Source organism: Gorilla gorilla, chromosome 10, assembly GCF_029281585.2.
Source record: "Gorilla gorilla gorilla isolate KB3781 chromosome 10, NHGRI_mGorGor1-v2.1_pri, whole genome shotgun sequence".
Lineage (NCBI taxonomy): Eukaryota > Metazoa > Chordata > Mammalia > Primates > Hominidae > Gorilla > Gorilla gorilla.
In genome coordinates, this window is record NC_073234.2 from 140310946 (window position 1) to 140337544 (window position 26599).

The following is a 26599-nucleotide window of genomic DNA, read 5'->3' on the forward strand; positions in this document are numbered from 1 at the left end:
CCCTGGGCCAGGTTAGGACCTGGCTGTGACTCCTAGGGGATGGGTCTGGCCATGTCAGGGCTTTGAGGGGAGGAGGTGCTAAGTGCAATCTTGATGGGCTCCCGTGGCTGCTTATTGAGAAACCCCACTGGGGAACAAGGGTGAGCACAGGGAGGCCAGTGAGGAGGCGGATGCAGGAATCCGGGGGAGAGGTGATGGCGCCTTGGACCAGAGGTGATGGCGCCTCGGGCGTGGTGAGAAGTAGTTGGAATCTGGGTATATTTAGATGATGAAGCCATAAAACTTTCTGACGGGTTCTCTGCGGGAAGTGGAGAGAACAGAGTCAAGGCTGAGTGCAAGATGTTGGCCCGGGCAACTGGAAGATGGGGGGGCTACGATGGAGTGGGAAGCTGGTGGGAGCCACAGGTGTGGCCGAGGCTGATGAGGAGCCAGCCGGGGCGAGCGTGAGCTGCCTTTGACCCCGAGTTGAGATATGGACTCTGCTGTTGGACACTCGGGGGTGGGGTTCAGGGGAAAGGTCTGGGCCCAGGGTTACCAATTTGGGAGTGGTCAGGACAGAGATGCCATTCAGGCGCGAGGCTGGAGGAGCCCACCCCAGGGATGAGGGATGAGGACACACAGAAAGGATGCCTGGAGCTCCACCAGCAGGAGGCGGGAGGCCAGGGAGATGAGGAGGCATCAGCAGGCAAGAAGACAGAGCAGCCAGGAAGGTGGGAGGAAAACCCAGAGAATGGAGGTTTAAAGAGCCTCAAGGGTCCTTCTAGAAGCTTCCAGAGAAGGTGTAAGGAACTTCACCCAAAATGCCAGGAAGTGAACAAGGTCAGTCCCCTCCCATTCCTTCCCCATCCCCAGCACAGGCAATCAGTGAACAGGAAGAAACAGTGGAGTGGAGGGAAAGAAAACAAGAAAATTAAGACGGCCAGGCCTTGGGCCACGAGGCTTCCTGGAACCCGGGACCTCGGGAGCTTCTGAGCAGGCAGAGTGTCTCCATATCTCACATAGGCTTTGGGAGGAAACTCGCCCCCGACACCCACAGGGAGCCAGCCCCTGGGCCCTTTAAGGCTTCAAAGTCAAGAACGCAGCTTTTTGTGTTATTTTTGTTTCTCTTTGCAAGACAGCTCCAGCCTGGCCACTTGTGGGCCAGCAGAGCCCAAGGTCATGTCCAAACAGGGGGAGGGAGACGAGGTAAATAAAAGGGATTCTCTTTTGGTTTTGCGTTTTTGATTTTTGACCGAGCCCTAGCGTTGAATTCTCCGCACAATTAATGTGTCTGTGGTGTCGGAGCTGCCAGCGCCTCCTGGAGCAGAAGGCCTAGACCGAACTCTCCTCCACAGAATCCTCCAGGCCCAAGATTTAAACCACAAACTCTCTGGGCTCAGCCTTGGGGGGTGGGGCTTATGGCCCCAGGGGTCTCTCTTTTGCTGACCACAGACATGGAATCACCCTCTGGACACTAAGGAACCTCCATGCAGGACCCACGAATGACAGTGCCAACAAGCCTGCAGCAAATCGCCACTGGGACCAAGACTCAACCAGGAAAAACACCTTCATGGAGCAAGCCCTCCATGGGGACTCACTTCCATCGCATTTGCTAGAAACCAAAGGCCAGGGTAAGGCGATTCCAGGTGGCTGAGCTTCGCCACGTTCTAGTTAATCAGGGTGCATCTCCCGGTGGAGGCACAGCAAGTACCGGCCATTCCGGGAAGGGACAGGGAATGTTTCCTGGAAACCCCAGGTGCTGGGCCTGGCCCCAGAAAGGCCAACCACAGCGGGACACATCAACATGTATGTGCAGACACATCAACACACAATGACATGCATAAACACGTGTGTTCATGTGTGTCCATTTGCATGTACAGACACACCATGTGTGCCTGTGTCAACATATGTGGGCACACATCAACACAGGTGTCTGCATACACCTCATCATGTCGTCACACATCAAGGCAGGTGTGTGCATGCCTACCCAGGTGTGTGTGTCACTGTTTTCACCATCAGCACGTGTGTACACACACCAACACACGTGTGTGCAAACACACACACACTCACGAAGACAGGGAGAGGCAAATCTACCAGGAGCAAATAAACTAGACTCAGGCAAACTAAAAATAGCCCATGTTTTTCAGCCGTCGCCAGGGAGTAAGTTGAAGCTGTCTCTCACATGCCAGAAGGAGTAGGAAGTTCAATGGCAGGAAAGAGGAAGAAAAACAAAACAGAATTGGCACACACCTGTGATCCAAGCTGTCCTCGAGGAGCCCCCTCCCCACCTGTGACCAGTGATCAGTTCTAGGGCTTTGCCCCACATGTCCAAACAAGGGGGTCCTACAGGAAACGCCCGGTAGGTGGAGACACTGGGCCTCCCTCCCAGGTTCCGCAGGGGGGCTGATAAAGGCGCAGCGTGGGGCTGATAAAGGCGCAGAGCGGGCAGCCCCTGCAGGATGGGTGGGAGTCCAGCCCCCGGGGTCACTGGGAGCCCTGGGCTAGGAACAGGTGGCCTCCCCGGGAGCCTCACTTGGTGCCTTTGATTGAAGAACATGTCCCTGGTCTCAGACTACCCCCGGAAGGGAGAGGCCAGGGTGCACTCTGCACCAGCAAAGTTTGGCGGGGTGATGATTAGGGCAAAGCCTCGAAGGGACCCTGCTGTTCCCTGGTGATGCACAGAAAAGGAAGGGGCAGCCCAGGAAGAGAATATAAGAAGGGCACCCCCCGCCGCCCGCCTTAAGCATGCAGTCGACCTGCTCAGACACACGGAGAACCGGGAGGACGTAGTGCGCAGAGGCCACCGGGACCAGCTGTGGAGTCGGCCCCCAGACTTGAAATCCTGATTCAACCGCTTGGAGCTATGTGACATGGGGCAAGTTACTTTCCGCCTCTGTGCATCCATTTCCCTCAATAAAACAAGACACAATAGTACCTATTTTAGATACTAAAATGAATAATGCACATAAACACTTGGAACAGTATCCGGCCACAACGAGTGCCCATTGATTGTTATCTCCCATCAACCCCCATCTTTTAACTGATTGACAAAGATTTCCCAAAAGGCACAAACTCAGGGATAGCCGGTGACATCCCTGGCTGGCCGTGGTGCCTGGGCTCCCCAAGGCTCACTGTGTGGCTCTGGCTGAGGGAGGCAGGGGTGAGCTAAAGAGCCTGAGGCCAGGGCTGGGGGTCGTGCCCGCCTCATTCATTCTGTAACCTGACTGGTGTTGAAGGGGTGGCAAGGAGCTCAGGCGCTGCTATGGCCCTCGGGGACGCTGCAGTGACAGTGATGGGAAAGCCCCTGCCTCAGCAGATACAGGGGTATCAGTAAAAAAGCATGCAGGCAAAGATGACCGAAGGTTTTTGCCTCTACCCCTGGGGAAACAAATGGAGGTGCCGTTTATTGAGACAGGGATCATAGGTGGGGGAAGCCCAGCAGCAGGACAAGGCAACCGAGGTTGAGTCCATCTAGAAAACCAACTTAAAGACAGCAGAGGGGACCCAGGTTCTCTCCTGGACATGGAAGAAGGCCATGAGGCCTATCATTGAAGACAGTGGTCTTGAAGATGACCCCTTCCCTGCAGCCCAGCAGTAGTGAGGGGCCTCTCCCCACGTCCACCAGCTGGGCCTTCCTTGGAGGACCAGAGACATACGGGAACTTGGATGTGTGCCCCCCAGGACCTGAACCAGGCCTTCGTTACTCACCCACATACCTGAGCACAGCTGCATGCCAGGCTCAGATCCAGGGAATGGGAGCAAGAGTCCCCATTCTCATGGCATCTGCCTCTGGGACAGACAGACACCTTCACGCACACACACACACGTGCACGCATGCACGCACACACATACACTAGCGAGGTCACTTGGGGCAAATTACTCTCTTCAGCTTGTCTCCTTAACGGACACTGAAGACAATAAGTCATACGTCACGGCCCTCTGCAGGGACTAAACGAGACAATTTTCACAAAGGTGCTTTGAACCCTGCCTGGTGCACAGTAAGCTGCCCATGAATGGATGCCACGAAGTTCACAATCGCGGCCCTTGGTGTGCCTGTCCAAACACCTCTCTCCAATCCTACCCACTGGCAGAAGGGAAAAGAAATGAGTTGCGCTTCCCCAAAGCCTCTCCAAGCAACCTCGACCACAGGGCCCCTTTGCAGTGTGCCTCCTCGGTCTGTGTGGCGCATTCATCTGGCCAGTCTTTGAGGAAAGCTATGTATCTGTTCATTTGTAATTTTTTTTTTAAGAGATGGGATTTTGGCCGGGCGCGGTGGCTCACGCCTGTAATCCCAGCACTTTGGGAGGCCGAGACGGGCGGATCACGAGGTCAGGAGATCGAGACCATCCTGGCTAAAGCAGTGAAACCCCGTCTCCACTAAAAATACAAAGAATTAGGTGGGTGTGGTGGCGGGCGCCTGTAGTCCCAGCTACTCAGGAGGCTGAGGCAGGAGAATGGCGCGAACCCGGAAGGTGGAGCTTGCAGTGAGCCGAGATCGCACCACTGCACTCCAGCCTGGGTGACAGAGCCAGACTCCGTCTCAAAAAAAAAAAAAAAAAAGAGATGGGATTTCACTTTGTTGCCCAGGTTGGAGTACAGTGGCACAAACACAGCTCACTGCAGCCTCGAGCTCCTGGGCTCAAGATATCCCCCCACCTCAGCCTCTCAAGTAGCTAGGACTACAGGTGCATGCCACCATGCGCCAGCTTAGTTTTTTTTTGTTGTTGTTGTTTTGTTTTGTAGAGATGGGGGTCTCACTATGTTGCCTAGGCTAGTCTTAAACTCAGGGCTTCAAGTGACCCTCCCACCTCAGCCCCATACAATGCTGGGATCGCAAGTTTGAGCCACCATGCTTGGCCTTGTAATTTTTAATCAAACACGTAGCATGTGGATACATTTTCTTTGTTAAAACAAAAATAATGGCTGGGCATGGTGGCTCACGCCTGTAATTCAAGCACTTTGGGAGGCCGAGAGGGGAAGATCACAAGGTCAGGAGATCAAGACCATCCCGGCTAACACGGTGAAACCCCATCTCTACTAAAAATACAAAAAAAAAATTAGCTGGGTGTGGTGTCAGGCACCTGCAGTCCCAGCTCCTCAGGAGGCTGAGGCAGGAGAATGGTGTGAACCCAGGAGGCAGAGGCTGCAGTGAGCCCAGATCATGCCACTGCACTCCAGCCTGGGCGACAGAGCGAGACTCCATCTCAAAAAAAAAAAAAAATAGCATTACAGATAAAGTATTAGGTTTCCTTTGACCACGCCCCCAGTGTCCTGCCTTCTCTCATTAGAGTAGCCACTTCTGTTAGTCTCACCTTTTCCCAAACTTTAACATATTCTAATATTAAGCCATTGAAAATAATGGCAGGGCGCGGTGGTTCACACTTATCATCCCAGTGTTTTGGAAGGCCAAGGCAGAAGGATCACTTAAGGCCAGGAGTTCGAGACCAGCCTGGGTAACATAGTGAGACCTTGTCTCTACGAAAATAAAAATAAAAATGGAAAGAAAATATAGAATATTGTTTGGTGGGTTTTTTTTAAACATAAATAGCACCAGAGCTTTTTTCAATTAGTAATGTGTTTTTATGGCCTACCCATGCTGAGACATATTTCTAAGTTCCTTCTTTTCTTTTTTTTTTTGAGATGGAGTCTCACTCTATTACACAGGCTGGAGGGCAGTGGTGTGATCTCAGTTCACTGCAACCTCAGCCTCCCAGGTTCAAGCTATTCTCCTGCTTCAGCGTCCCGAGTAGCTGGGATTACAGGCACGCACCACCATGTCCAGCTAGTTTTTGTATTTTTTAGTAGAGACAGGGTTTAGCCATGTTGGCCAGGCTGGTGTCAAACTCCTGACCTCAGGTGATCCGGTGAATAATGAAGACATGGTTCAGATCCCTGGGGGCACACATCCAAGTTCTGTGAAGAGGACATAGACATGAAATGTGGACAAGAAGCCATTCTTAAGAAATTCAGTCTAAAGAAGCAGGCCAAGGGGAAAAAGATGTCAACTAGTGTGACAATATCCACATCTTCACCCCAACTCATCATTGAAGACGGCAGCCTCGGAAGATGAGCATCCCTTTTTTGCAGCCCAGCTGCAGTGAGGGGCCTCTCCCCCATGTCCACCAGCTGGGCCTTCCTTGGAGGACCAGAGACACACGGGAACTTGGCTACCAAAAAATGGTAATGATAAATCAGTAATTACCAGTGATGGCAGAGATAGGGGAAGTAGCACAGTCCCATACCTTGTGGGTGGATGTAGCAACAGAGCTGTGCAGAAGGGCAATTTGGCCGTAATCATCAAAACTCAAACTGAGCACACCTGCTCCCAAGGCCCCACTTCTAGAAATCCACCCTATGGAAATGTTCATGAACCACACGAAGAGGGATGTGTCGGGATATCGCTGTCATTTGTGACAGAGAAAATGATCAGTCAATGGAGAAACAGGTAAACAAGTCTATAACCATTCAAAGGAATACCAGCAGTGATGAAGGAAAACGCGGGGTAGATTTGTTGCTGAGACATGGAAAATTTTTCAGATGGTATCTTTGAATTGAAAAACAAATTGCAAGATAATTATATGGTTCAAGTTCACTTACACTTAGTTCAAGTTATGTAAAATATATATTAATATGTATACATACAGGCTCCTGGTACACAGAAAAGGGTCTAGAAAGATCCACACCAATGATGGTGATAATAGCTCAGGAGGGGAATAAAATGGGGGAAACTTTCTCTCTTTTCCTCCATTTGAACTTTTTTTTACGAGCAAGTATTCATATATTTTATATAAAGTCGTCCCTCAATGTCAGAGGGGAATTGGTTTCAGGACCCCCATAGATACCAAGATCTGCAGATGCTCAAGTCCCCGACATAAAATGCTGTGGTATTTGCATAAAATGCTGTGGTATTTGCATAAAATGCTGTGGTATTTGCATATCACCTTCGCGCATCCTCCCGTATTCTTTAAATCATCTCTAGGTTACTTATAATACCTAATACGATGTAAATGCTATGTCAATAGTTGTTATACAGTATTGTTTTTATGTCTTTTTTTAGTTGTATTGTTATTTTGGGGGGATTTTTTCTAAAAACTTTTCATCTGCAGTTGACTGAATCCACAGATGCAGAACCTGCAGACACAGAGGGCCAACTGTAGGGACTTCTGTTGTTAACCAAAAAGCATACTAAAAAAAAATAATAATAAAAGCACAAGGCCTCCCATTCAAGTTGCACACAGACTCATGTAGCCAAAGAAAACACCAGCGGGCAGTCCCTGCTTATGCGCGTGTCTCACCCGCCTGGTCCCCTGAACACAGGCTCTCTTCTTCCATGCTAAGGCACTTGGCCACTGCTCCAGCCTGGGCAGTTCCAGAAGTGGCCATCTTGGGCTGGGCGTGTCTTCCTGCCTTCACACCACTCGGCCCCAAACCAATCGCCTTTGGGATATCCACAGAAGGATGCTGGGAGGCTCCTGTTCAACTTTAAGCCAGATGCTCCTAGCTCCAGGACAATTGAGGACAATGTGGTTTTCCTCTTTAGAAGCCCAGGAGAGGAGTGGGGAAATTTGGTGGTGCATGCACGTGTGGTGCACACACACACACACACACCCCCTACTGACATACGTAACCTGATGACATCCTGAGAAAGAAAACACCTTGAAATAAGCCCCCGAATAACTGAGTTGGCAAGACTCTTTACCTGGCATAAGTCCCCACACTCCCATAGCAAGAGACCAGGTACTCACTCACAGCACAGGGTCACATGCTTGAACTGCCTGAGTGACAGCTCCTCTAGGGACCCTGCATACACACAGTGGGGTCCTGGCACTGCAGCAGCCACAAGGCTGTCTGTCACTGACACACACGTTTCAGTATGAGTAGGCCACAGAAAAATAAAGCTCCCGCAGTGTAACAGAGAAAGCCTCTGAGCTGTCATGGGGGAGAAGAGGCCATTCTGCTGATTTTCCTGCCATCCCCAGAGACAGTGTCACCATCCACCGGGACCTCTTTGCAGTCAGATTACAGGCTTTGGCGGGACAAGATTTGAAAAATCAAAAATAGACATAACGCGGCTAAGATGCCCTAGACAACTGCTCACCCAGAGACCTTGAGAGAGACCACATGTTGCTCCATCTTTAAGGCCAGCTAGCTGGGTCCCAAGAAGTGTGGCAGCCAGATCTAAGCAGATCCTTCATTCATTCACTCATTCATTCGCTCTGTGAATGAGGGAACAGACATGAAATGTGGACAAGGAACCATTCTTAAGAAACCCAGTCCAAAGAGGCAGGCCAAGGGGAAAAGACGTCCATTAGAGTGACAATGTCCACATCTTCACCCCAGCTCTGCATCTGGCTAGAACTTTGATAAGAGTGAGCCCCAGTTTCCCCTCCCCACCACTGCATGTGTGGGTTCCAGGGCTTCAAAACTCTAAATGGCTTTTAGTTCAAATGTGATACTCTGCAATCTCCCAGCCCTTCCCTAACTCCAGGCTCATTCAAACAGGCCACCCAGGCACCCAGGGCAGAGTCTGTCCGTCTGCAGACCAGCTGACCGCCTAATCTGTCTCCCTGGTTGAAAGGGCAATGGTATGCAAGGTTAGGATCAGAGGAAAGACCTAAGGCTGCGTGCACTCAGAGGACCTTGGGCTTGTGCCTGCCTCTGCATGAGTCTGGGGAGAAAAGCGGCTTATAGCTTCCAGACTGAATCATGGAGGCAGTGAGCAGGGAGAACAGAGTCGCGCATTCTGCCTCCGGGAAAGGGTTCCTATGGGGAGATTCTGGGCAGTGGAGGATGCTCAGCTGAGCACCTACCATGTGAGCTGGGCACCCACGTGGGCCTCACAGAAGGTTCCTGTCCTCCTGGGCTCACAGGATACAAGCAAAGTGCAGCTCTAATTTTACCGGACCCTGCTACCGGCTGCTGTGAAAGCAGACGTTCACACACTCCTGGGCTCCTTCGGGCGGCACCACGGAAGCAACCTGTCCACACTCCTGATCCGTCGTGGGCGCCCAGACCCTTTAGGGCGGGTCAGGCGCCCGGGTGGTCTCCCGTCCAGGCCTCCCCAACCCTGGCCTGCGCCTCCAGCAAAGCCCCTGGGTTCCCCCCTAGCCTCAGTCTGGGGCGGTAAGGGTGGTGGGGAGGCGGGCAGCAGCCCCTCCCGAAGCGCCTGGCCTCCCTCGTGCTCTGCGGCGCCAGGCCCGGGCGCCGATTCCGCTGCGGTCGCCTACCCACCGCAACGCGCGGGTCCTCCCGGCGCCCAGCGCTCAACAGTCCGGGTCCGTGCGCGGACCCCCTGGGGTCTCCCTCACCCACCTTAAGGACCTGCTGCTTGATGAGCGACGGCACCATCATGATCATGACAGCGCCCAGCACAGCGCACAGTAGCCCCGCGACGCCCAGCGCCCCGGCAGCCCAGCGCGCTTTGGCGGAGCAGCCCATGTCTGCGCGCCTGGGGCCCACCCGCGGCTCGCAGGGCTCCGCGCCTGGCAGGAGACGGGGACGGCGACAGAGACGACACAGGCGGGGACTCCGGGCACGCAGGCCGCAGAGGCACGGTGGATCCGGGACGGCAGCGCACGCAGGAGCAGCCCGGCAGGTGGCCAGTGGTTTTATGCCCCATCGCCGGCGCCGCCGGACCGCCCCCGGGCAGCCTTGGGCTTCAGGATTCCGGCGGCAGGGGCGGGGCCTGAGCGGGCCCGGGGCGGGGACGGGGCGGGGACGGGGCGGGCCCGGGGCGGGGACGGGGCGGGGCGCTGATCGGACGGGCAGGGGGCGGGGCCATGGCCTCCAAGACAAGCCCCGCCATGCTGCCGCTGCCCCCACGGCCTCGCTTCCGTTTTGGGGCGGGAGCTGAGGAGGCCTCGTGGCCGCTGAGCAAAACGTCTATGGGGTCTGGTGCCCCTCACCCTCTTGCTCCCTTCCCCTTTCTCCTACCCCTTCCCCCACCTATGTCTCCCCTCTTCCCAGCTCTCCCCTCTGAGCCCCTCACCCTTCCTTTTCCCTGCTCCTCCCTCTCCTCCTCTATCGGGACCATCATCATGGTTGGTCACTGTGAGTAGGACTTCGCCAGCCCACCTAGGAACCCCAGAGCCCTTACAACGGTCCACATGCCCCGCCACCACCTTCTAGACCCTCATCTCCGCAGTCCATCTCCAGCCTCACTGTCCCTGGAAGAAGCCCCGCAGGCTCCAGCCCCAGGGCCTCCATACACCCTGCACAGGCAATTCTGTTCTCCCAGGTATCCGCCTGGCCCTATCCTTCGTAACGCTGGTGCCACCATCACCCTATGACTGAGCACCGCCTGGCAGGTTCACGTTCATTTGCGTCCTTGCATTCTGACCATGTGCTCCAACTGGGATGCCAGCCCGTGAGGCGGAGGCCCCCCCACGCGTCCTGAGCTCTAGAACGTGGCCTGGCAGGGAATGCCTGCTCACAGTAAATATTCTAGAATGAATGACTGAGGAGCCTTCTAGGTGCTGGCCCCTGTCCTGAGTGCTTTGCACACAATGGCTCCATTTTACAGTAAGAAAACTGGGAGGTGGCTCATGCCTGTAATCCCAGCACTTTGGGAGGCCAAGGCGGGTGGACTTCATGGATCACCTGAGGTCGGGAGTTGGAGACCAGCCTGACCAACATAGCGAAACCCCGTCTCTACTAACAATACAAAATTAGCCAGGCGTAGTGGCGCATGCCTGTAATCTCAGCTACTCAGGAGGCTGAGGCAGGAGAATCGCTTGAACCCGGGAGGCGGAGGTTGTGGCGAGCCAAGATAGCGCCATTGCACTCCAGCCTGGGCAACAAGAGCGAAACTCCATCCCAAAAAAAAAAAAAAGAAAAGAAAAAGAAAAAGAAAGAAAGAAATGAAAACTGATGCACAGGGAAGCTTAGTTAACCCAAACCAAGTCCCCACTTTCTAATGAAGAGGGAAACCAATGATGAACACGTGAGCAAATGAATGAAGGATAATTGCAGGCAAGTGCTCCAAGAAAACGGAACAGGCCCGCTGCATGGTGGCCCACAACTGTAATCCCAGCACTTTGGAAGGTCCAGGTGAGGGATCACTTGAGGCCACTAGTTGGAGACCAGCCTGGGCAACATAGTGAGACCAGTCTCTACAGAAAATGAAAAGATTAACCAGCCACAGTGGCATGCGCTTGTGGCCCCAGCTACTCAGGAGGCTGAGGCAGAAGGATCCCTTGAGTCCCGGAGTTCAAGGCTGCAGTGAGCCCTGATCTTACCACCGCACTCCAGTCTGGGTGACAGCAAGACCCTGGGGGAAAAAGAAAAAAGAAAAAAAGGAGAGAAGTGGGCTGGCACTAAGTGGCAGTTGCCCTTAGATGGGTGAGTGTATCCCTGAAGCCCTCCACGCCCCCCTTAAGTCCTCCACCACACCCCACCTGGCCTGCCTTCTGGTCCCTGAAGTGCTGGCCAGTCCCCTCATTTTCTGAATGAAGTTACTGAGAAGACAAGAGACTCCTGGGTTACACAGGGACAGGAGGGTGGTGTCCCCAGCACATGGGTAAGGTAGGCTCAGTCCTTGAGTGCTCCGAGGGAGGCTTTCTAAACCTCTTATTTAACTCCAGAAGAAAGCACCCTTCTCGCAGGGCCATCCTTAAGCAACATGTCTTCGCCTGAACCAATATTTACAGAGCACCTGCTATGTTCTGGTTAGACAGCTTTGCCTGGCACTGCCTTCCTCTAAGGAGGCCGAATATGGTCCAGTGCCCCAAGGGGCAGGGCCCAACTCCTGAGGGAGGTCAGAGTGGCTGAGGTGAGACTGTGGTAGCCCAGGGGGACAGGTTCAGAGAAATCCAGGCTCCGGGGTTTCCCACATTGGAGTCCTGGGGCAAGTGGTTTGGGCCTTTCTGTGCCTCAGTCTCCTCATCTACGAAACGGGGATTAGAAGAGCCCCTTTCCAAGGGCTACCATGAGGATTAAACAAGTCAAAAAACATGCCAGTGCTTAGAACAGTCCCTGGAATGTGTCAGTGCAACTGAGCTGGGGAGTGTCGTCGTTATTTTCCGGACCCACATGAACTGGCGCCTGCCCATCTCTCTGCCTCCATCTCCTGCCCTCTCCCCCATTGTTTCAGTTCATTGAGCATCCCCAGCTTTTTCTTGTGTCAGGAACTTTGCACTTCCTGTTCCTCTGTCTAGGATACGCTTCCCCTAGATCCTTCCATGGCTCCCCACTCTCCTCTTCTGGGCTCAGCTGAAACCCACTCCTCAGAGAAGCCTTTGCTGTTGCATCTGTCGAAAACAGGAGTCCCAGCCCACTCTGTCAGGCCACCTTGCTTTGTGTGAAATGGTCTCATCTGTTTCCTTGTTCATCTCCTCCAGCTCCCGAGAGACAGAAGCTGACCCTGTTTTGCTTATCGATGTATCTCCAGCACCTGGAAAAATGCCTGGCACATAGCAGGTACTCAATAAATACTTTACTCAATCAGCTAATTAACTCATTAATTAATCAATCAAGTAACTGATCGATTGATTAATTAATTAATATCACTTCATTGAATTCCTTAAGGCCTTCAACAGCCTTCAGCTATGCAATTGCCTTTTTTTTCATGACTTTTGTAGTTCTCGGAAATTAGCCAGTTAACTAAAATCTGCGGTCTGCCTGGCCCTGACACCCTCCTCCACTTCCTTGATACTGACCTGCCTTGACCATCTCACCCAATCTAACTCTGATTCATGACCAAGTCTTCAAGGTCCAAATGTACGTGATGCTTACCCAAGAGGGCTGCAAGGCCATGGCTGGAGAGCCCTCATGTCACGCCATGCTGTCACTCGAGAGAGAAGGGCAGAGATGAAAGGGTGCTGGGACACGTGAGCCACCTTGGCCTTGCTGAGGGGAGTCACTTCCGGTGGCAGGGAGGGCAGCTTAAGAAGGGAAAAAAAGACTTCGTCATGTTTGAGAGAGAGGTCTTGCCCTGGGGAAAGTCGAAGATACAGAAGAAAAGAAAGAGTGCTGATGACAAAATATGATCAACATGGTGTCACAGGGCTCCTGGAAAATCAAGTCAGATGCTTTTCCTCCTCTGCTCAGAGTGCTTTCGTGATCAAAGATGGAGAATGACTGCAGGCAAAGACCTGGAGGAGCTGGAAGCCTCTTGAGGTGCTTGTGGGATTGTAAAATGGTGCAGCCTCAAAAGGTAAACATAGGGGTCCCCTAAGACCCAGCAGTTCCACTCCTGGGTATATGCCCAGGAGAAAGGAAAGAGCATGTCCACACGGAAGCCTGGACGCAAATGTTCACAGCAGCCAAGCAGTGAAAATAACCCACACCCCCATCAGCTGGTGAATAGGTAAATAAAATGTGGCATAACCACACACTGGAGTATGACTCAGCATAAAAAGGAATGAAGGGCTGACGCATGCTACACCATGGATGAACCTTGAAAACATTGATAAGTGAAAGAAGCCAGACACAAAGGCCACGTGTATGATTCTGCTTATATAAAATGTCCATAGTAGGCACATCTATGGAGACAAAAAGTAGACCAGTGGTTGCCAGGGGCTGGGGAGAATGAGGAGTGACTGTTACAGGTTTGGGGTTTCATTTTGGAGTGGTGAAAATGTTCTAAAAGTGACGGTAAAAGTGATGGTGATGATGGTTGCACAACTCTGTGAATATACAAAAAACCATCAAATTGCACACTTTATTTACTTTTTCTTTTTTTCAAGAGACAGGGTCTCACTCTGTCACCCAGGCTGGAGTGCAGTCTTGAAGTCTTGGGTTCAAACCATCCTCCCGCCTCGGCCTCCTGACTAGCTTGGACAACAAGTATATGCCACTATGCACACCTGATGTTTTCATTTTTGTTGAGACAGGGTCTCACTTTGTTGCCCAGTCTGCTCTCAAAATTCTGGTCATCCTCCCACCCTGGCCTCCCAAAGTGCTGGGATTACAAGTGTGAGCCATCATGCCTGGCCAAATTATATACTTTAAATGGGTGAATGTATGATACGCAAATTATATCTCAATAAAAACTGTTATTTTAAAGAAATGGCCAGGCGTGGTGGCCCATGCCTATAATCCCAGTGCTTTTGGAGGCTGAGGCAGGAGGATCCCTTGAGGCCAGGAGTTCGAGATCAGCCTGGGCAACACAGCCAGACACCATCTCTACAAAAAATAAAAAGTTAGCCAGGTAAAGTGGCACACACCTCTAGTTTCAGCTACTGAGGAGGCTGAGGTGGGAGAATCACGTGAGCCCAGGAAGTCGAGGCTGCAGTGAGTGAGCTATGATTGTGTCACTGCACTCCAGCCTGGGCAACACAGTGAGACCGTGTCTCTCAAGAAAACAAAAAGAAAGAAACCTTTCCGTGGCTCCCACCTCATTCAGCATAAAAGCCAAAGCCCTCACCATGGCCCACAAGATCACCACATCTCATACTAGAGAGACAAAGTCAAAACACACCCAGATGGGCACATCTCCCTGACCTCATCCCCCTCCCTCCCCTTGCCCACTCTGCTCCAGCCACATCCTCCTCCCCGGAGCTCCTCCACCTGCTGCCCAGCTCGTGCCCCAGAACCTTTGCACTCCCTGGTCCCCTCCTGGAATGCTCCTCTCCCTAACACCCAGGAGGCTCACCCTCCCTTCCTTCAGGTCCTTGCTCCAATGTCATCTTCTCAGCAATGACTTCCTTCCTGCCCACCCTTTGAAAGTTACAAACCACCCACAGGGCCCTCCCTATCCCCCTTGGCCGCTTCATTTCTCTCTGTGCACCGACCGCCCTCCAGGGCGGGTGTTTGCTTGTTTGATTGGCTTCCTTCCTCTTCTAGGATAAAAAAAGCTCCACGGGGCAGGAATCTGCCTGTTTCATCCATTGCTGTGCCCCCGACTCCCGAACAGCACGTGGCCCACAGTAGGCCCTTGGTCAGTGTGTGGATGAACCACATCTACCAGAGTCCAAGGTAAAAGCTTGCCTCTGCCGCCGGGACACGCAGCTGCCTGGCATGGCAGCCTGGGGCAAGTTGCTCAGCCTCTCTGTGCCTCGGCTCCCTTATCGGTGCCTTGGGATTGGTCTGAGTCATGCCTGCACCCCGGGGTGGTCATGAGGATTACATGGGCTCATCTTGGTCATATGCTTAGCAAGGTGCCCGTGTGAGGCGGAACCAACACCTCCTGCAGGCAGCCGCATGCCCTGTGCCCCACCCCAGCCTGGGAAGAATCACGCTCATCCCCAGCGGCAATAGAACACAGTGAATGGAAGCTGAAGGGCTTCCTTAAAGGAGGCACAGCTGGCTCCTGGCGAGCAGAGAGCAGAGAAGTGAACCAGTGACTTGCCACACACATGACCGCTACGCTGTTTGCTGAGGGAAAGGAAAAAGAGGAAGAAAGTGAAGGAAAGCGAAGAGACGGGTGCGAGAAAGGACAAAATAAAAAGCAAAGGAAGAGGAAACCTTATTTTTTTTTCTTTTGAGGTGGAGACTCGCTCTGTGGCCCAGGCTGGAATACAGTGGTGTGATCTCAGCTCACTGCAACCTCCGCCTCCCGGATTTAAGCAGTTCTCCCTGTCTCAGCCTCCTGAGCAGCTGGGACTACAGGTGCATGCCACATGACTGGCTAATTTTTTTTTTTTTTTTTTCTTAAGAAGAAGTCTTACTCTGTCGCCCAGGCTAGAGTGCAATGGTGTGATCTCAGCTCACTGCAACCTTCTCCTGGGTTCAAGCGATTCTCCCGCCTCAGCCTCCTGAGTAGCTGGGATTACAGGCACCTGCCATCATGCCTGGCTAATTTTTGTATTTTTGTAGAGACGGGATTTCACCGTGTTGGCCAGGCTTGTCTTGAACTCCTGACCTCAGATGGTCCGCCCACCTTGGCCTCCCAAAGTTCTGGGATTACAGGTGTGAGCCACTGCACCCGGCCAATTTTTGTATTTTTAATGGAGATGCAGTTTTACTATGTTGGCCAGGCTGGTCTCGAACTCCTGGGCTCAAGTGATCCACTCGCCGCGGCCTTCCAAAGCGCTGGGATTACAGGCGTGAGCCACCGCGCCCAGCCAGGAAAGCATTGTAGCCACATCTGCCACCTGGATTGCTGCTGGTGAGGGAGGAAAGAGAGCTCACGTGTGCCTGCTGGATTCATTCAGTTCACATTGAGCTCCTACTCTGTGCTGGCACTATGTTGGGCGTTTGGGGACCCAGCAGGAACCATAAGCAAGCCCCTAGCCTTGCGGGTCCTGTATGTTAATAGACAAGCAATAACAATTAGTGATAAACATCATCATTGGTGGATTTTATAAAATGTTAGAGCTATGGGCACGGTGGCTCACACCTGTAATCCCAGCACTTTGGCCAAGGCAGGCACTTTGCTTGAGCTCAGGAGTTTGAGACCAGCCTGGCCAACATAGCAAAACCCTGTTGCTACAATAAATACAAAAAAAAAAAAAAAATTAGCTGGGCATGGTGGCACGCACCTGTGGTCCCAGACACTCAGGAGGCTGAGGTGGGAGGATCACTTAAGCTCAGGAGGCAGAGGTTGCAGTGATCCAAGATGGCATCACTGCACTCCAGCCTGGACGACAGAGCAAGACCCCATCTCAAAAAACAAAACAAAAAGATATTAGAGCTGTGCTATCCAATACGGTAGCCACTGGCCCTATGTGGCTATGGACACTTGACACGGGGCTAGTCTGAATGAGATATGCCATGTCATATACATCCCAGACTTCAAAGGCTTCATATGAGAAGAGCGTAAAACATCTCAATATTCTTATATTGATTACACATTGAAATGACACTATTTGAATATCACCGATAAGGGAGCCGGGGCACAGAGAGTCTGAGCAACTTGCCCCAGGCCACCATGCCAGGCAGCTGCGTGTTCCGGTGGCAGAGGCAAGCTTTTACCTTGGACTCTGGTAGATGTGGTTCATCCACACACTGACCAAGGGTTGAATAATATTACAAGTTAAATTAATTTCACCTGTTTCTTTTTACTTTTTAAAATATGACCCCTAAAATTCTTTTACCTTTTTTTCTTTTTTCAGAACAGGTTCCTCTGTCATAAAATTTTTAAAATTGTGTGTGTGGTTTGTGCATGCTGCATTTCCATGGGACAGGCAGTTAGAGGACGATGCGTGCTTTAGGGGAAAAACAGAACAGTGTAAATGCTACTGGGGGAGAGGGGTTGCCATTTAAATGGGGTGTTTGAAGACAGCCTCGGTGAGAAGGTGACATTTGGGCAAACACCTGCAGGAAGTGCAGGAATGTGTTGAGATCCAGGGAAGAACATTCCAGGCAGAGGGAATAGCCAGGGCAACGACTCTGAGGCAGGAGGTGCCTGCATAGATTTTAATCAGATTGCGAATCTCTCATGTTGCTGCAAGTGACTTTTTAGGAGCTGTTTCTCCTCAGTAGGTCAAAATGCCCCCTGCAATATTGTGAATATCAGAGAAGGTCTCCAGAGCCCCCAAACGGCCCCTCCAGAAACTTAGCCTCTGCCCCTGGACTTTAGCCCCTGTGCTAGAGTCTGAATGTGTCCCCTGAAATTTGTACGTTGAAACCTAATTACCATGTGATGGTATTAGGAGGTAGGGCTTTTGGGAAGTGACGAGGTCATGGGGGTAGAGGCCTCATCGATGGGATTAGGGCCCTGACACACGAGGCTCTAGAGAGCTGCATCTCCCCTTCCACCAGGCAAGGACACAGAGAGAAGCTGCCATCTGTGAACCAGGACGCAGGGCCTCACTGCCATCAAATCTGCTGGCGCCTTGATCTTGGACTTCCCACCCTCCAGAAATGTGAGAAATAGATGTCCGCTGTCTGTAAGCTCTCCCCGTCTATGGTACTCTGTTTTAGAAGCCTGAGCAGACTGAGATGCCCTGTAAATCCTGTCTTCCTTCAGAATCACGCCTTTCTGAGTCCCTGATCACTGACTTCCCTCCAGGAGTCTTTCCTCTCTGACTCAGGGCTGGCGATCAATCCTCACCTTTGTCCCTGGCCTTTGGGGACTCTGATATGTCCTCTCTGGCAAGGGCTAACCCTCCAACACAGACGTGCTTTCCAGGACAAAGGTGCAAGTGTGTGCGGAGGACCCAGCTGGCAGCCGCGAGCTAATACGCTGCTCCATGGGCCAGGTCACTGGAGGACAGAAGTTTCTATCAGCTGCCACTCTCAACAGCAGCTGGAGAAAGGAGGATGATTCCTATCCCAGGACCCAGAAGATTCCTCTGAGACCACCTGGTCCTGTCCTACCTACCAGAGAAGGGATGGACATGCTCATTCATTCATTTATGTGGCAAATACTTGCTGAGCACTCGCTATGTATCAGGCTTACTGTGTGCTAGGGCCTGGGGGTAGATGGGGAAGAAAGCAGGCAGGTCCTCTCTGCCCTGGCCTTACTTTTTTTTGAGACAGGGTATGGTTCTGTCACCCAAGCTGGAGTGCAAAGCTCACTGCAGCCTCCACCCCCTGGGCTCAAGCGATCCCCCCGCCTCAGCCTCCTACAGACATGTGCCACCACACCAGCTAATTTTTTGTTTTGTTTTGTTTTGAGACAAGAGTCTTGCTGTCGCCCAGGCTGGAGTGCAGTGGTGTGATGTCAGCTCACTGCAGCCTCTGCCTCCCGGGTTCAAGCGATTCTCCTGCCTCAGCCTCCCTCCCGAGTAGCTGGGACTACAGGCGCCTGCCACCACTCCCAGCTAATTTTTGTATTTTTTAGTAGAAATGGGGTTTCACCATGTTGGCCAGGCTGATCTCGAACTCCTTACCTCAAATGATCCACCCACCTCGGCCTCCCGAAGTGCTAGGATTACAGGTGTGAGCCCCTGCACCCAGCCAAGCTAATTTTTTTTAATTTTTATTTTTTTTAATAGAGATGGGCATCGCACTATGTTGCCCAGGCTGGTCTCGAACTCCTGGAGTCAGGCGATCCTCCCACCTCGACCTCCCAAAGTGCTGGGATTATAGGTGTGAACCACCACGTCTGGTCTTCCCTGGCCTTTTTAGTAAGGCAAAGAGAGAGAGATATTAAAATATATATATATTTTTTATTTATCTATAAATATATGTATAAGCAAATAAATAGATAAGGATTATAGATGGTGCTACGTGCTAATGAGAGAAATAAAAAGGTAATGCCACAGGGAGATGGGGGCTGGAGGGGGGAGACCGGAAGGGTGAGAGCTGGGGAGGACCTTTCTGGCAAATGAACCAGCAAGTGCAAAGGCCCTGTGTCAGGGAGGTGCTCAGTGTGCCCAAGGAACAGATAATCAGGGACCACTGTGCCTTAGACGGTGCAGTCACCCCGGTTTATACCTCTTGCCCCAATAGTATCATTAATAGCACCTCCAAGTCACTGCATGTGGGGTGGTCTGTGATACCCCAACTGCACTGAACTGAAACACACAGGCTGGCTGCAGCTCTTGAGCAGAGGTCACGGTCCCTGGAAGGCAGCCCTCTCTCGACTCCTCTCTCCTCCCGGGTTCCAGGTGACACTCCCTGCCCTCCTCCCCTCAGCCCCAGGGTGGGGAGCAGCTTCACTCTCCCTTTCGTTTTCCCTGCGCCTTTGTATATATCCTCGAAGTCCCCAATTTTGAGTGTTCTCTCCACTTCCTGCTCAGACTACTACAGGAGCTGATTCTGTGGGGGGAAAGGAATTAGAGGAGAGAAAGAGAGGCTCAGAGGCAGTGTCCAACAGCTGCGGTAGAAGCCTGGAGGTAATGGCCGGCGCAGTGGCTCACGCCTGTAATCCCAGCACTTTGGGAGGCTGAGGCGGGAGGATGGCTTGAGGCCAGCAAGTTCAAGACCAGCCTGAGCAACATGGTGAAACCCCATCTCTACTAAAAATACACAAAATTAGCCGGGCGTGGTGGCACGTGCCTGTAGTCCCAGCTACTCGGGAGGCTGAGGCGGGAGCATTGCTTGAGCCCAGGAAGTAGAGGCTGCAGTGAGACACGATCGTGCCACTGCACTCCAGCCTGGGCAACAAGAGTGAAACCCTGACTCAAAAATAAAGAAAAAAAGAAAGTAGGCTGTCTTTAGGAAGAAAAAAAAAAAAAAGAAGAAGAAGGCTACTAGTTTTAACTGACTAATAGTTTAAAACAGCAAGTCTGGAGCCAGACAGTCCAGGTTCAAAACCCTGCTCTCCTATGGACACGTTACTTAACTGTCTGGGCCTCGATTGCCCCATCTGTAAAATGGGGCTAATAAGACCCCCCTCAGAGGTGTGGAATAAGTGAATCGCTTGAACCTGGGAGGTGCAGGTTGCAGTGAGCTGAGATCATGGCACTGCACTCCAGCCTGGGCGACAGCAAGACTCTGTCTCAAAAAACAAAAAACAACAAAAAGAAATTAACATAGAATTACCATGTGATGCATCAATCTCATTTCTGGGTATCAAAGAAATGAAACTGGGAACTTGAAGAGGAATCTGGCCGCCTCGTTCATTGCAGCGCTGTTCACGATGGCCCAACGGTGGGAGCAACCCGAGTGTCCGCTGATGGGTGGTGGGTAAGAAGCTGGGGCCCATCCACACGGTGGAATAGGATTCAGCCTGGAAAAGGAAGGACGTTCTGACGCACGCTGCGACATGCATGGGCCTTGAGGAAGTTATGCAAGTGAAATAAGCCACAACAGGACAAATACCGTACGATTCCATTTGCATGAGCTCCCTAGAGTAGCCAGATCCACAGAGACAGAAAGGAGAATGGTGGATGCCAGGGGCTGGGGGGAGAGGGAAAGGGGAATTATTGATCAATGCATATGCAGTTTCTATTTTGCAAGATGAGAAAGTGCCAGGAGGGATGGTGGTGATGGTTACACAACAATGTGGATGTCCTTAATGCCACTGAAATGTATACTTAGAAATGGTTAAGATGGTAAAAACAAACAAACTACACAACAAAAGGCTGAGCCAGACAGAGGGTAGGAGCCTCCCACAAAGTGCAAGTTTGGGGTCAAGAAATCTGTTAGGAGACTTGAGCGGACCTGAGCAATGAGGAGCAGCTGTGATCTGTCTTTGATCGAGAACCAGGGAGGCAGAGGTAAGATGTGAGTGGGGCGGGCTCAGGGAGGACAGCAGGTCCACCGGGCCCTCTGGAGTGTTCTCTGCGCCTCCAGACAGGGAAATGAGGGGACTCGGGGCCCCCAAACTGTCCCCAAGCCCACTCCTGGGGACTTTCTAACTTTTCCACCCTGTCCTGAGCCACAGAGAAAAGTGCTGGCGAGTGTGACAGGAGTCCGTGTCAGCTTCCCTGAGCAACACAGACTCAGACCCAGGGTCTGTCCCAGAAAGGAGTCCCCACCACATGGGGAGGAGGGATCGGAGCCGCCCAAGAGGGTTTTCGTTATGTTCACACTCTGGGAGACACAGACTGGATTTCTAGGCAAGTTGCTCACCTTCTCAAGGCCCTGGCTGCCCCTCTGAGCCCCAGGTATTCCCTCTGAGCTCCAGCTGCCCTTCTCAGCCCACAGTATCCCCTCTGAGTCTTGGGTGCCCCTCTGAGCCCTGGGCCCCCTCTGCACAGTGGGAATGAGAGGTGTACCAAGGTTGGAACAGCGGATACAGCCCCCAGCCTATTCAAACTCGGGTTGCTATTTCTTATCACTGTGCACCGGTAACTCTAAAAAATGTCAGCGATAAAACGTTCCTCCTGAAACAATATTTTATTGGTCTAAGTCTGAACTGGGAGTCGGCAAACTACAGCCCGAAGGCCAAACCTGACCCCCAGCCTGTGTTTGTAAATAAAGTTTTATTGACCTGACCCCCAGCCTGTTTTTGTAAATAAAGTTTTATTGACCTGACCCCCAGCCTGTTTTTGTAAATAAAGTTTTACTGGAACCCAGACACACCTATTCATATAGTTTATGGCTGTGTCCAGGCTACAATGGCAGAGTTGAGGAATTTTAACAGAGGCCCTGTAGTGCAAAAAGTTAAAATAGTTATTATCTGTTGCTTTACAGAAAGAGTTTGTCAATCCTTGGACTAAACAATTGCTGTGGTTGAGTTTTAATAATACATATGTGAGTTTCAGATTAGTACAATCATATTACTTTCCTTTTAATAAATATTGTATTCCTCATGGAGTTTAGTTCAGAGAACTCCACATGCCCCTGCACACACACAGACACACACATTGACACACACAGACACACAAACACATGCAGAGACACAAACACACACAGACACCTTGACACACACAGACACACACATTAACACACTCAGACACAAACACATGCAGAGACACATACAACACACAGACACACACATTGACACACACACACGGAGACACACACATTGGCACACACAGACACACAAACACATGCAGAGACGCACACAACACACACAGCCGCACACACAATATTTTACTGAATTTGAATAAATATCTCTTTTTTTCTTTATTTCTACACAACAGGGATATAAAAATAAATATCAGGCTGGTCAGGGTGGCTCACGCCTGTAATCTCAGCACTTTGGGAGGCTGAAGCAGGAGGATAACTTGAGCTCAGGAGTTCAAGACCAACCCTGGCAACACAGTGAGACCCTATCTCGAAAATAATTTTTTCTAATTTAAAAGAAAGGAGAAGTGGGGGGTGGTTCACGGGTACAAAAAAAATCATTTAAAAGAATGACTAAGACCTACTGTTTGCACAACGGGGTGACTAGAGTCAATAATAACTTAATTGTACGTAGTAAAATAACTAAAAAAGTAGAATTGGAGGCTGGGTGCGGTGGCTCATGCCTGTAATCCCAGCACTTTGGGAGGCCGAGGCGGGCAGATCACAAGGTCAGGAGTTCGAGACCAGCCTGGCCAACGTGGTGAAATCCCGTCTCTACTAAAAATACAAAAATTAGCTAGGCATGGTGGTGGGCGCCTGTTTTCCCAGCTACTCAGGAGGCTGAGGCAGGAGAATCACTTGAATCTGAGCGGCGGAGGTTGCAGTGAGCCGAGATTGTACCATTGCACTCCAGCCTGGGCAACAAGAGCAAAACTCCATCTCAAAAAAAAAAAAGAGTAGAATTGGATTGTTTGTAACACAAAGGATGAATGCTTGAGGGGATGAACACCCCATTCTCCATGACATGATTATTACACTTTGCTTGCCCATATCAAAACATGTATCCCATAAATAGATACACCTACCGTGTACCCACAAAAATTTTAAAAATTAAAAAGATGATCCACTCAGAGGTCAAATACGAGATACATGCTGATGGGGACAAGTAATAGCTCAGAGGGTTTTTGTGAGGATGAAATTAAACAAGTGTGATGATAGATACCATTGGTGCCTTTCTGAAATTCATTCTTTCTCACCCCTTCTTTCTTGAAGGCAGAGGGTCTATCTGCTTCCCGGCAGTCACAGATGCTCAAAGAGGGGGACCTCATTTTCCCATCTGGAAGAAATCCTGATTATTCTCAGCCATCTTGGTAATACAGTTCCTCTCACTACGATTGGCTTAGGGGTGGATATGTGAGCACATGCTGGTGAAAAACACGAGAGGGGGTGAGCTGGGGGAATTCTTGCAAAGGTTTCATTGCTGATAAAAATGGACCAAGGAAGAGATGCTTCCTGCATGTGTCCTGTTGGATGAGATGCCCAGACAGAGGCAGCCACTGTGCCCTGCAGAAAATGCCAGAGCAGAGAGATGCAGAGAACCTGGCTCTTCGGGGATCCCCTTGACATTGAAATTGAGAGCCGGCTGGGCGCAGTGGCTCACGCAGGTAATCCCAGCGCTTTGGGAGGCCGAGGCGGAAGGATTGCTTGAGGCCAGTAGCTCAAGACCAACCTAGCCAACATAGTAAGACTCTGTCTGTATTTTTAAAATAAAAATATAAATAAATAAAATTTAAAAAGAAATTGAGAATGCCAGGCCCCGTGGCTCATGCATGTAATCCCAGCACTTTGGGAGGCCAAGGTGGAAATATTGCTTGAGGCCAGTAGTTCAAGTCCAGTCTGGCCAATATAGTGAGACCCTGTCTCTATTTTAAAAATAAAAAGCCTGGACACAGTGTCTCACACCTGTAATCTTAGCACTTTGGGAGGCCAAGGCAGGTGGATCACCCAAGGTCAGGAGTTCGAGACCAGTCTAGCCAACAAGGCTAAACCCCGTCTCTACTAAAAATACAAAAATTAGCCGGGCATGGTGGCACATACGTGTAATCCCAGTTACTCGGGAGGCTGAGACAGGAGAATCGCTTGAACCTGAGAGGTGGAGGTTGCCATGAGCCAAGATCACGCCATTGCACTGCAGCCTGGGTGACAGAGTGAGACCCCATCTCAAAAAAAAAAAAAAAATGAAATCGAGAACCCCAAAGCTGCCCTATCTCAGGACTTCCCCTTATATGGAAATAATAAATATCTTTATTGTTAAACCTCTTGGGTGCTTTCTAGGACTTTCAGCCAAAAGCAGTCTCGATGGCTACAGATATAAACTCGGCTGGCAAGTAGCCAGCAGCCACAATCAACAGTTTTATTGACTTTGTCCTTCAGTGAGTATTCACGGAGTGCCCTCAGTGCACCAGGACTGGGCACTGCAGCTCATGAAAAGGGGTTTCTTTCCTAGAGGCGCACTCCAGAGGCTGCAGACAGACACCAAAGCAAGTCCAGGAATAAGGCATCAAAACAGCTTCAGATAATGTTCAATACTGGCAAGAAACAAAACCCAGCGGTTTGAGAGAGAGCGAGGGAGGGTGTGGGCTCTCTGGAAAGGTGACATCTAACAGAGAACTGGATGAAGAGCCAACCATGGGAAGACCCAGAGAGGGCATTCCAGGCGGAGGGCACGGCACACACAAAGGCCCTGAGGTAGGAGTGAACATTGTGCGTCGGAGGAACTGAACCGTGGAATGTGAGAGCATCACAATCATGGCAGCAGCTTTCAAGAAAGTATGTAAAAGCGAACAAAAGGTCCACAGTCCGAATTTCTCGCCTCCCTTTTTTTTAATTTTTTTAATTTTTTTTTTTTTTTTTTTTTTTTTTTTTGAGACAGGGTCTCTCTGTCGCCCAGGCTGGAGTGCAGTGGTGCAAACTTGGCTCACTGCAGCCTCAAACTCCTGGGCTCAGGCAATCCTCCCACACCAGCCTCCAGAATAGCTGGGACTACAGGCACCTGCCACCATGCCTGGCTAGTTTTTGTATTTTTTTTGTAGAGATGAGGGTCTCACTGTGTTGCCCAGGCTGGTTTCAAATTCCTTGGCTGAAGGGATCCACCTGCCTTGTCCTCCCAAAGTGCTGGGATTACAGGCATGAGCCACTGCGCCCAGCCTGCTCCCCTTTTCTTTGGGCTTTTGCTCCCGGGCCCAGTGTTTAAGGGCTCTGCTATGTTGGAATCGGAGATGAGTTTTTGAGGTTCACTTTCTAACTCAAGAGAACCACCTGACCTCTCACCGTGCATGGGCCTGAAGAACACAGGCTCTTTTTTTTTTTTTTTTTTTTTTTTGAGACGGAGTCTCACTCTGTCACTAGGCTGGAGTGCAATGGCGCAATCTTGCTCACTGCAACCTCCACCCCCCGGGTTCAAGCAATTCTCCTGCCTCAGCCTCCCAAGTAGCTTGGATTACAGGCGCCCGCCACCATATCTGGCTAACTTTTGTATTATTAGTAGAGACGGGGTTTCACCATGTTGGCCAGGCTGGTCTCAAACTCCTGACCTCGTGATCTGCCTACCTCGGCCACCCAAAATGCTGGGATTACAAGCATGAGCCACCATGCCCGGCCGAACACAGGCTTTTAAAATGAAAGCCGAAGTTTCATGCTTCAGCCTAACCAAACAGCTCCATGTGCAGCTAGTCCCCATCTGTTTTGCCTGTTTTCCTACTGGACCAACATTTTCCTTCCTGCCCAGAAAACTGCAGCTCTTGCCACTGGCCCCTTGTCTCCAACACCCACCCGCTCTGCCCAGGGCCCACTGAGGCCCAGGGATACCGTCCACAGCATCAGAGAGGCCAGCTGCCATGGAGCCAGGCAGGAGATGCCTCCCTGAAACCAGCGTGGGTACCAAGAACACTGGAGCTTAGGAGATGCCCTTACCCTTCAACGCAGAACCGCAAAGCTGTCAGTTTCTTTCCTGAGGGGGAACTGTTCTTAGGCTGCAGGCCGAGGCGTCTGCCAGGGATGGCTGGAGCCCATGGAGAAGCTGGTTCCAAAAATATTCTTTGGGCTGGGCGCAGTAGCTCACGCCTGTAATCCCAACACTGGGAGGCCGAGGCGGGAGGATTGCTTGAGCTCAGGAGTTCAAGACCAGCTTGGGCCACTTGGCGAAACCCCATCTCTACAAAAAACAAAAATTAGCTAGGTGTGGTGGCAAACGCATCTGTAGTCCCAGCTACTCCAGAGGCTGACTCAGGAGGATCGCTTGAGCCCCAGAGGTTAAGGCTGCAATGAGTCATGATCACGCCACTGCCGCCCAGCCTGGGTAGCAGAGCAAAACTCCGTCTCAAAAAAAAAAAAAAAAAGGTGGAGGGGGCCAGGCGTGGTGGTTCCTGCCTGTAATCCTAGCACTTTGGGAGGCCGAGGCAGGTGGATCACTTGAGGTCAGGAGTTCGAGACCAGCCTGGACAACATGGTGAAACCCATCTCTAATTAAAATACAAAAATTAGCCAGGCATGGTGGTGGGCACCTGTAATCCCAGCTACTTCGGAGGCTGAGGCAGGAGAATCACTTGAACCCAGT

At 51.3% G+C, this 26599-nt stretch overlaps 1 protein-coding gene across 9 annotated transcripts in view; it reads right to left on the reverse strand.

The window, feature by feature from the left end:
- The window catches only part of SCARB1 (scavenger receptor class B member 1), a 131862-nt gene that overhangs the window by 77995 nt on the left and 27268 nt on the right, over window positions 1–26599 (reverse strand). For 4 of the 9 annotated variants that reach the window (XM_063694466.1, XM_063694465.1, XM_063694464.1 and 1 more), the window contains 2 exons: window positions 20293–20479; window positions 12712–12860 (listed from right to left, as the gene is read on the reverse strand). In XM_063694466.1, the coding sequence (XP_063550536.1) occupies window positions 12712–12732 (21 nt within the window). In that variant the 5' untranslated portion in view covers window positions 12733–12860; window positions 20293–20479. Of the gene's footprint in view, window positions 1–8077; window positions 8182–9291; window positions 9668–11216; window positions 11249–12711; window positions 12861–20292; window positions 20480–26599 lie in introns of those variants that run through there. The other 5 variants (XM_063694467.1, XM_004054132.5, XM_055358382.2 and 2 more) reach the window with 5 other exon arrangements.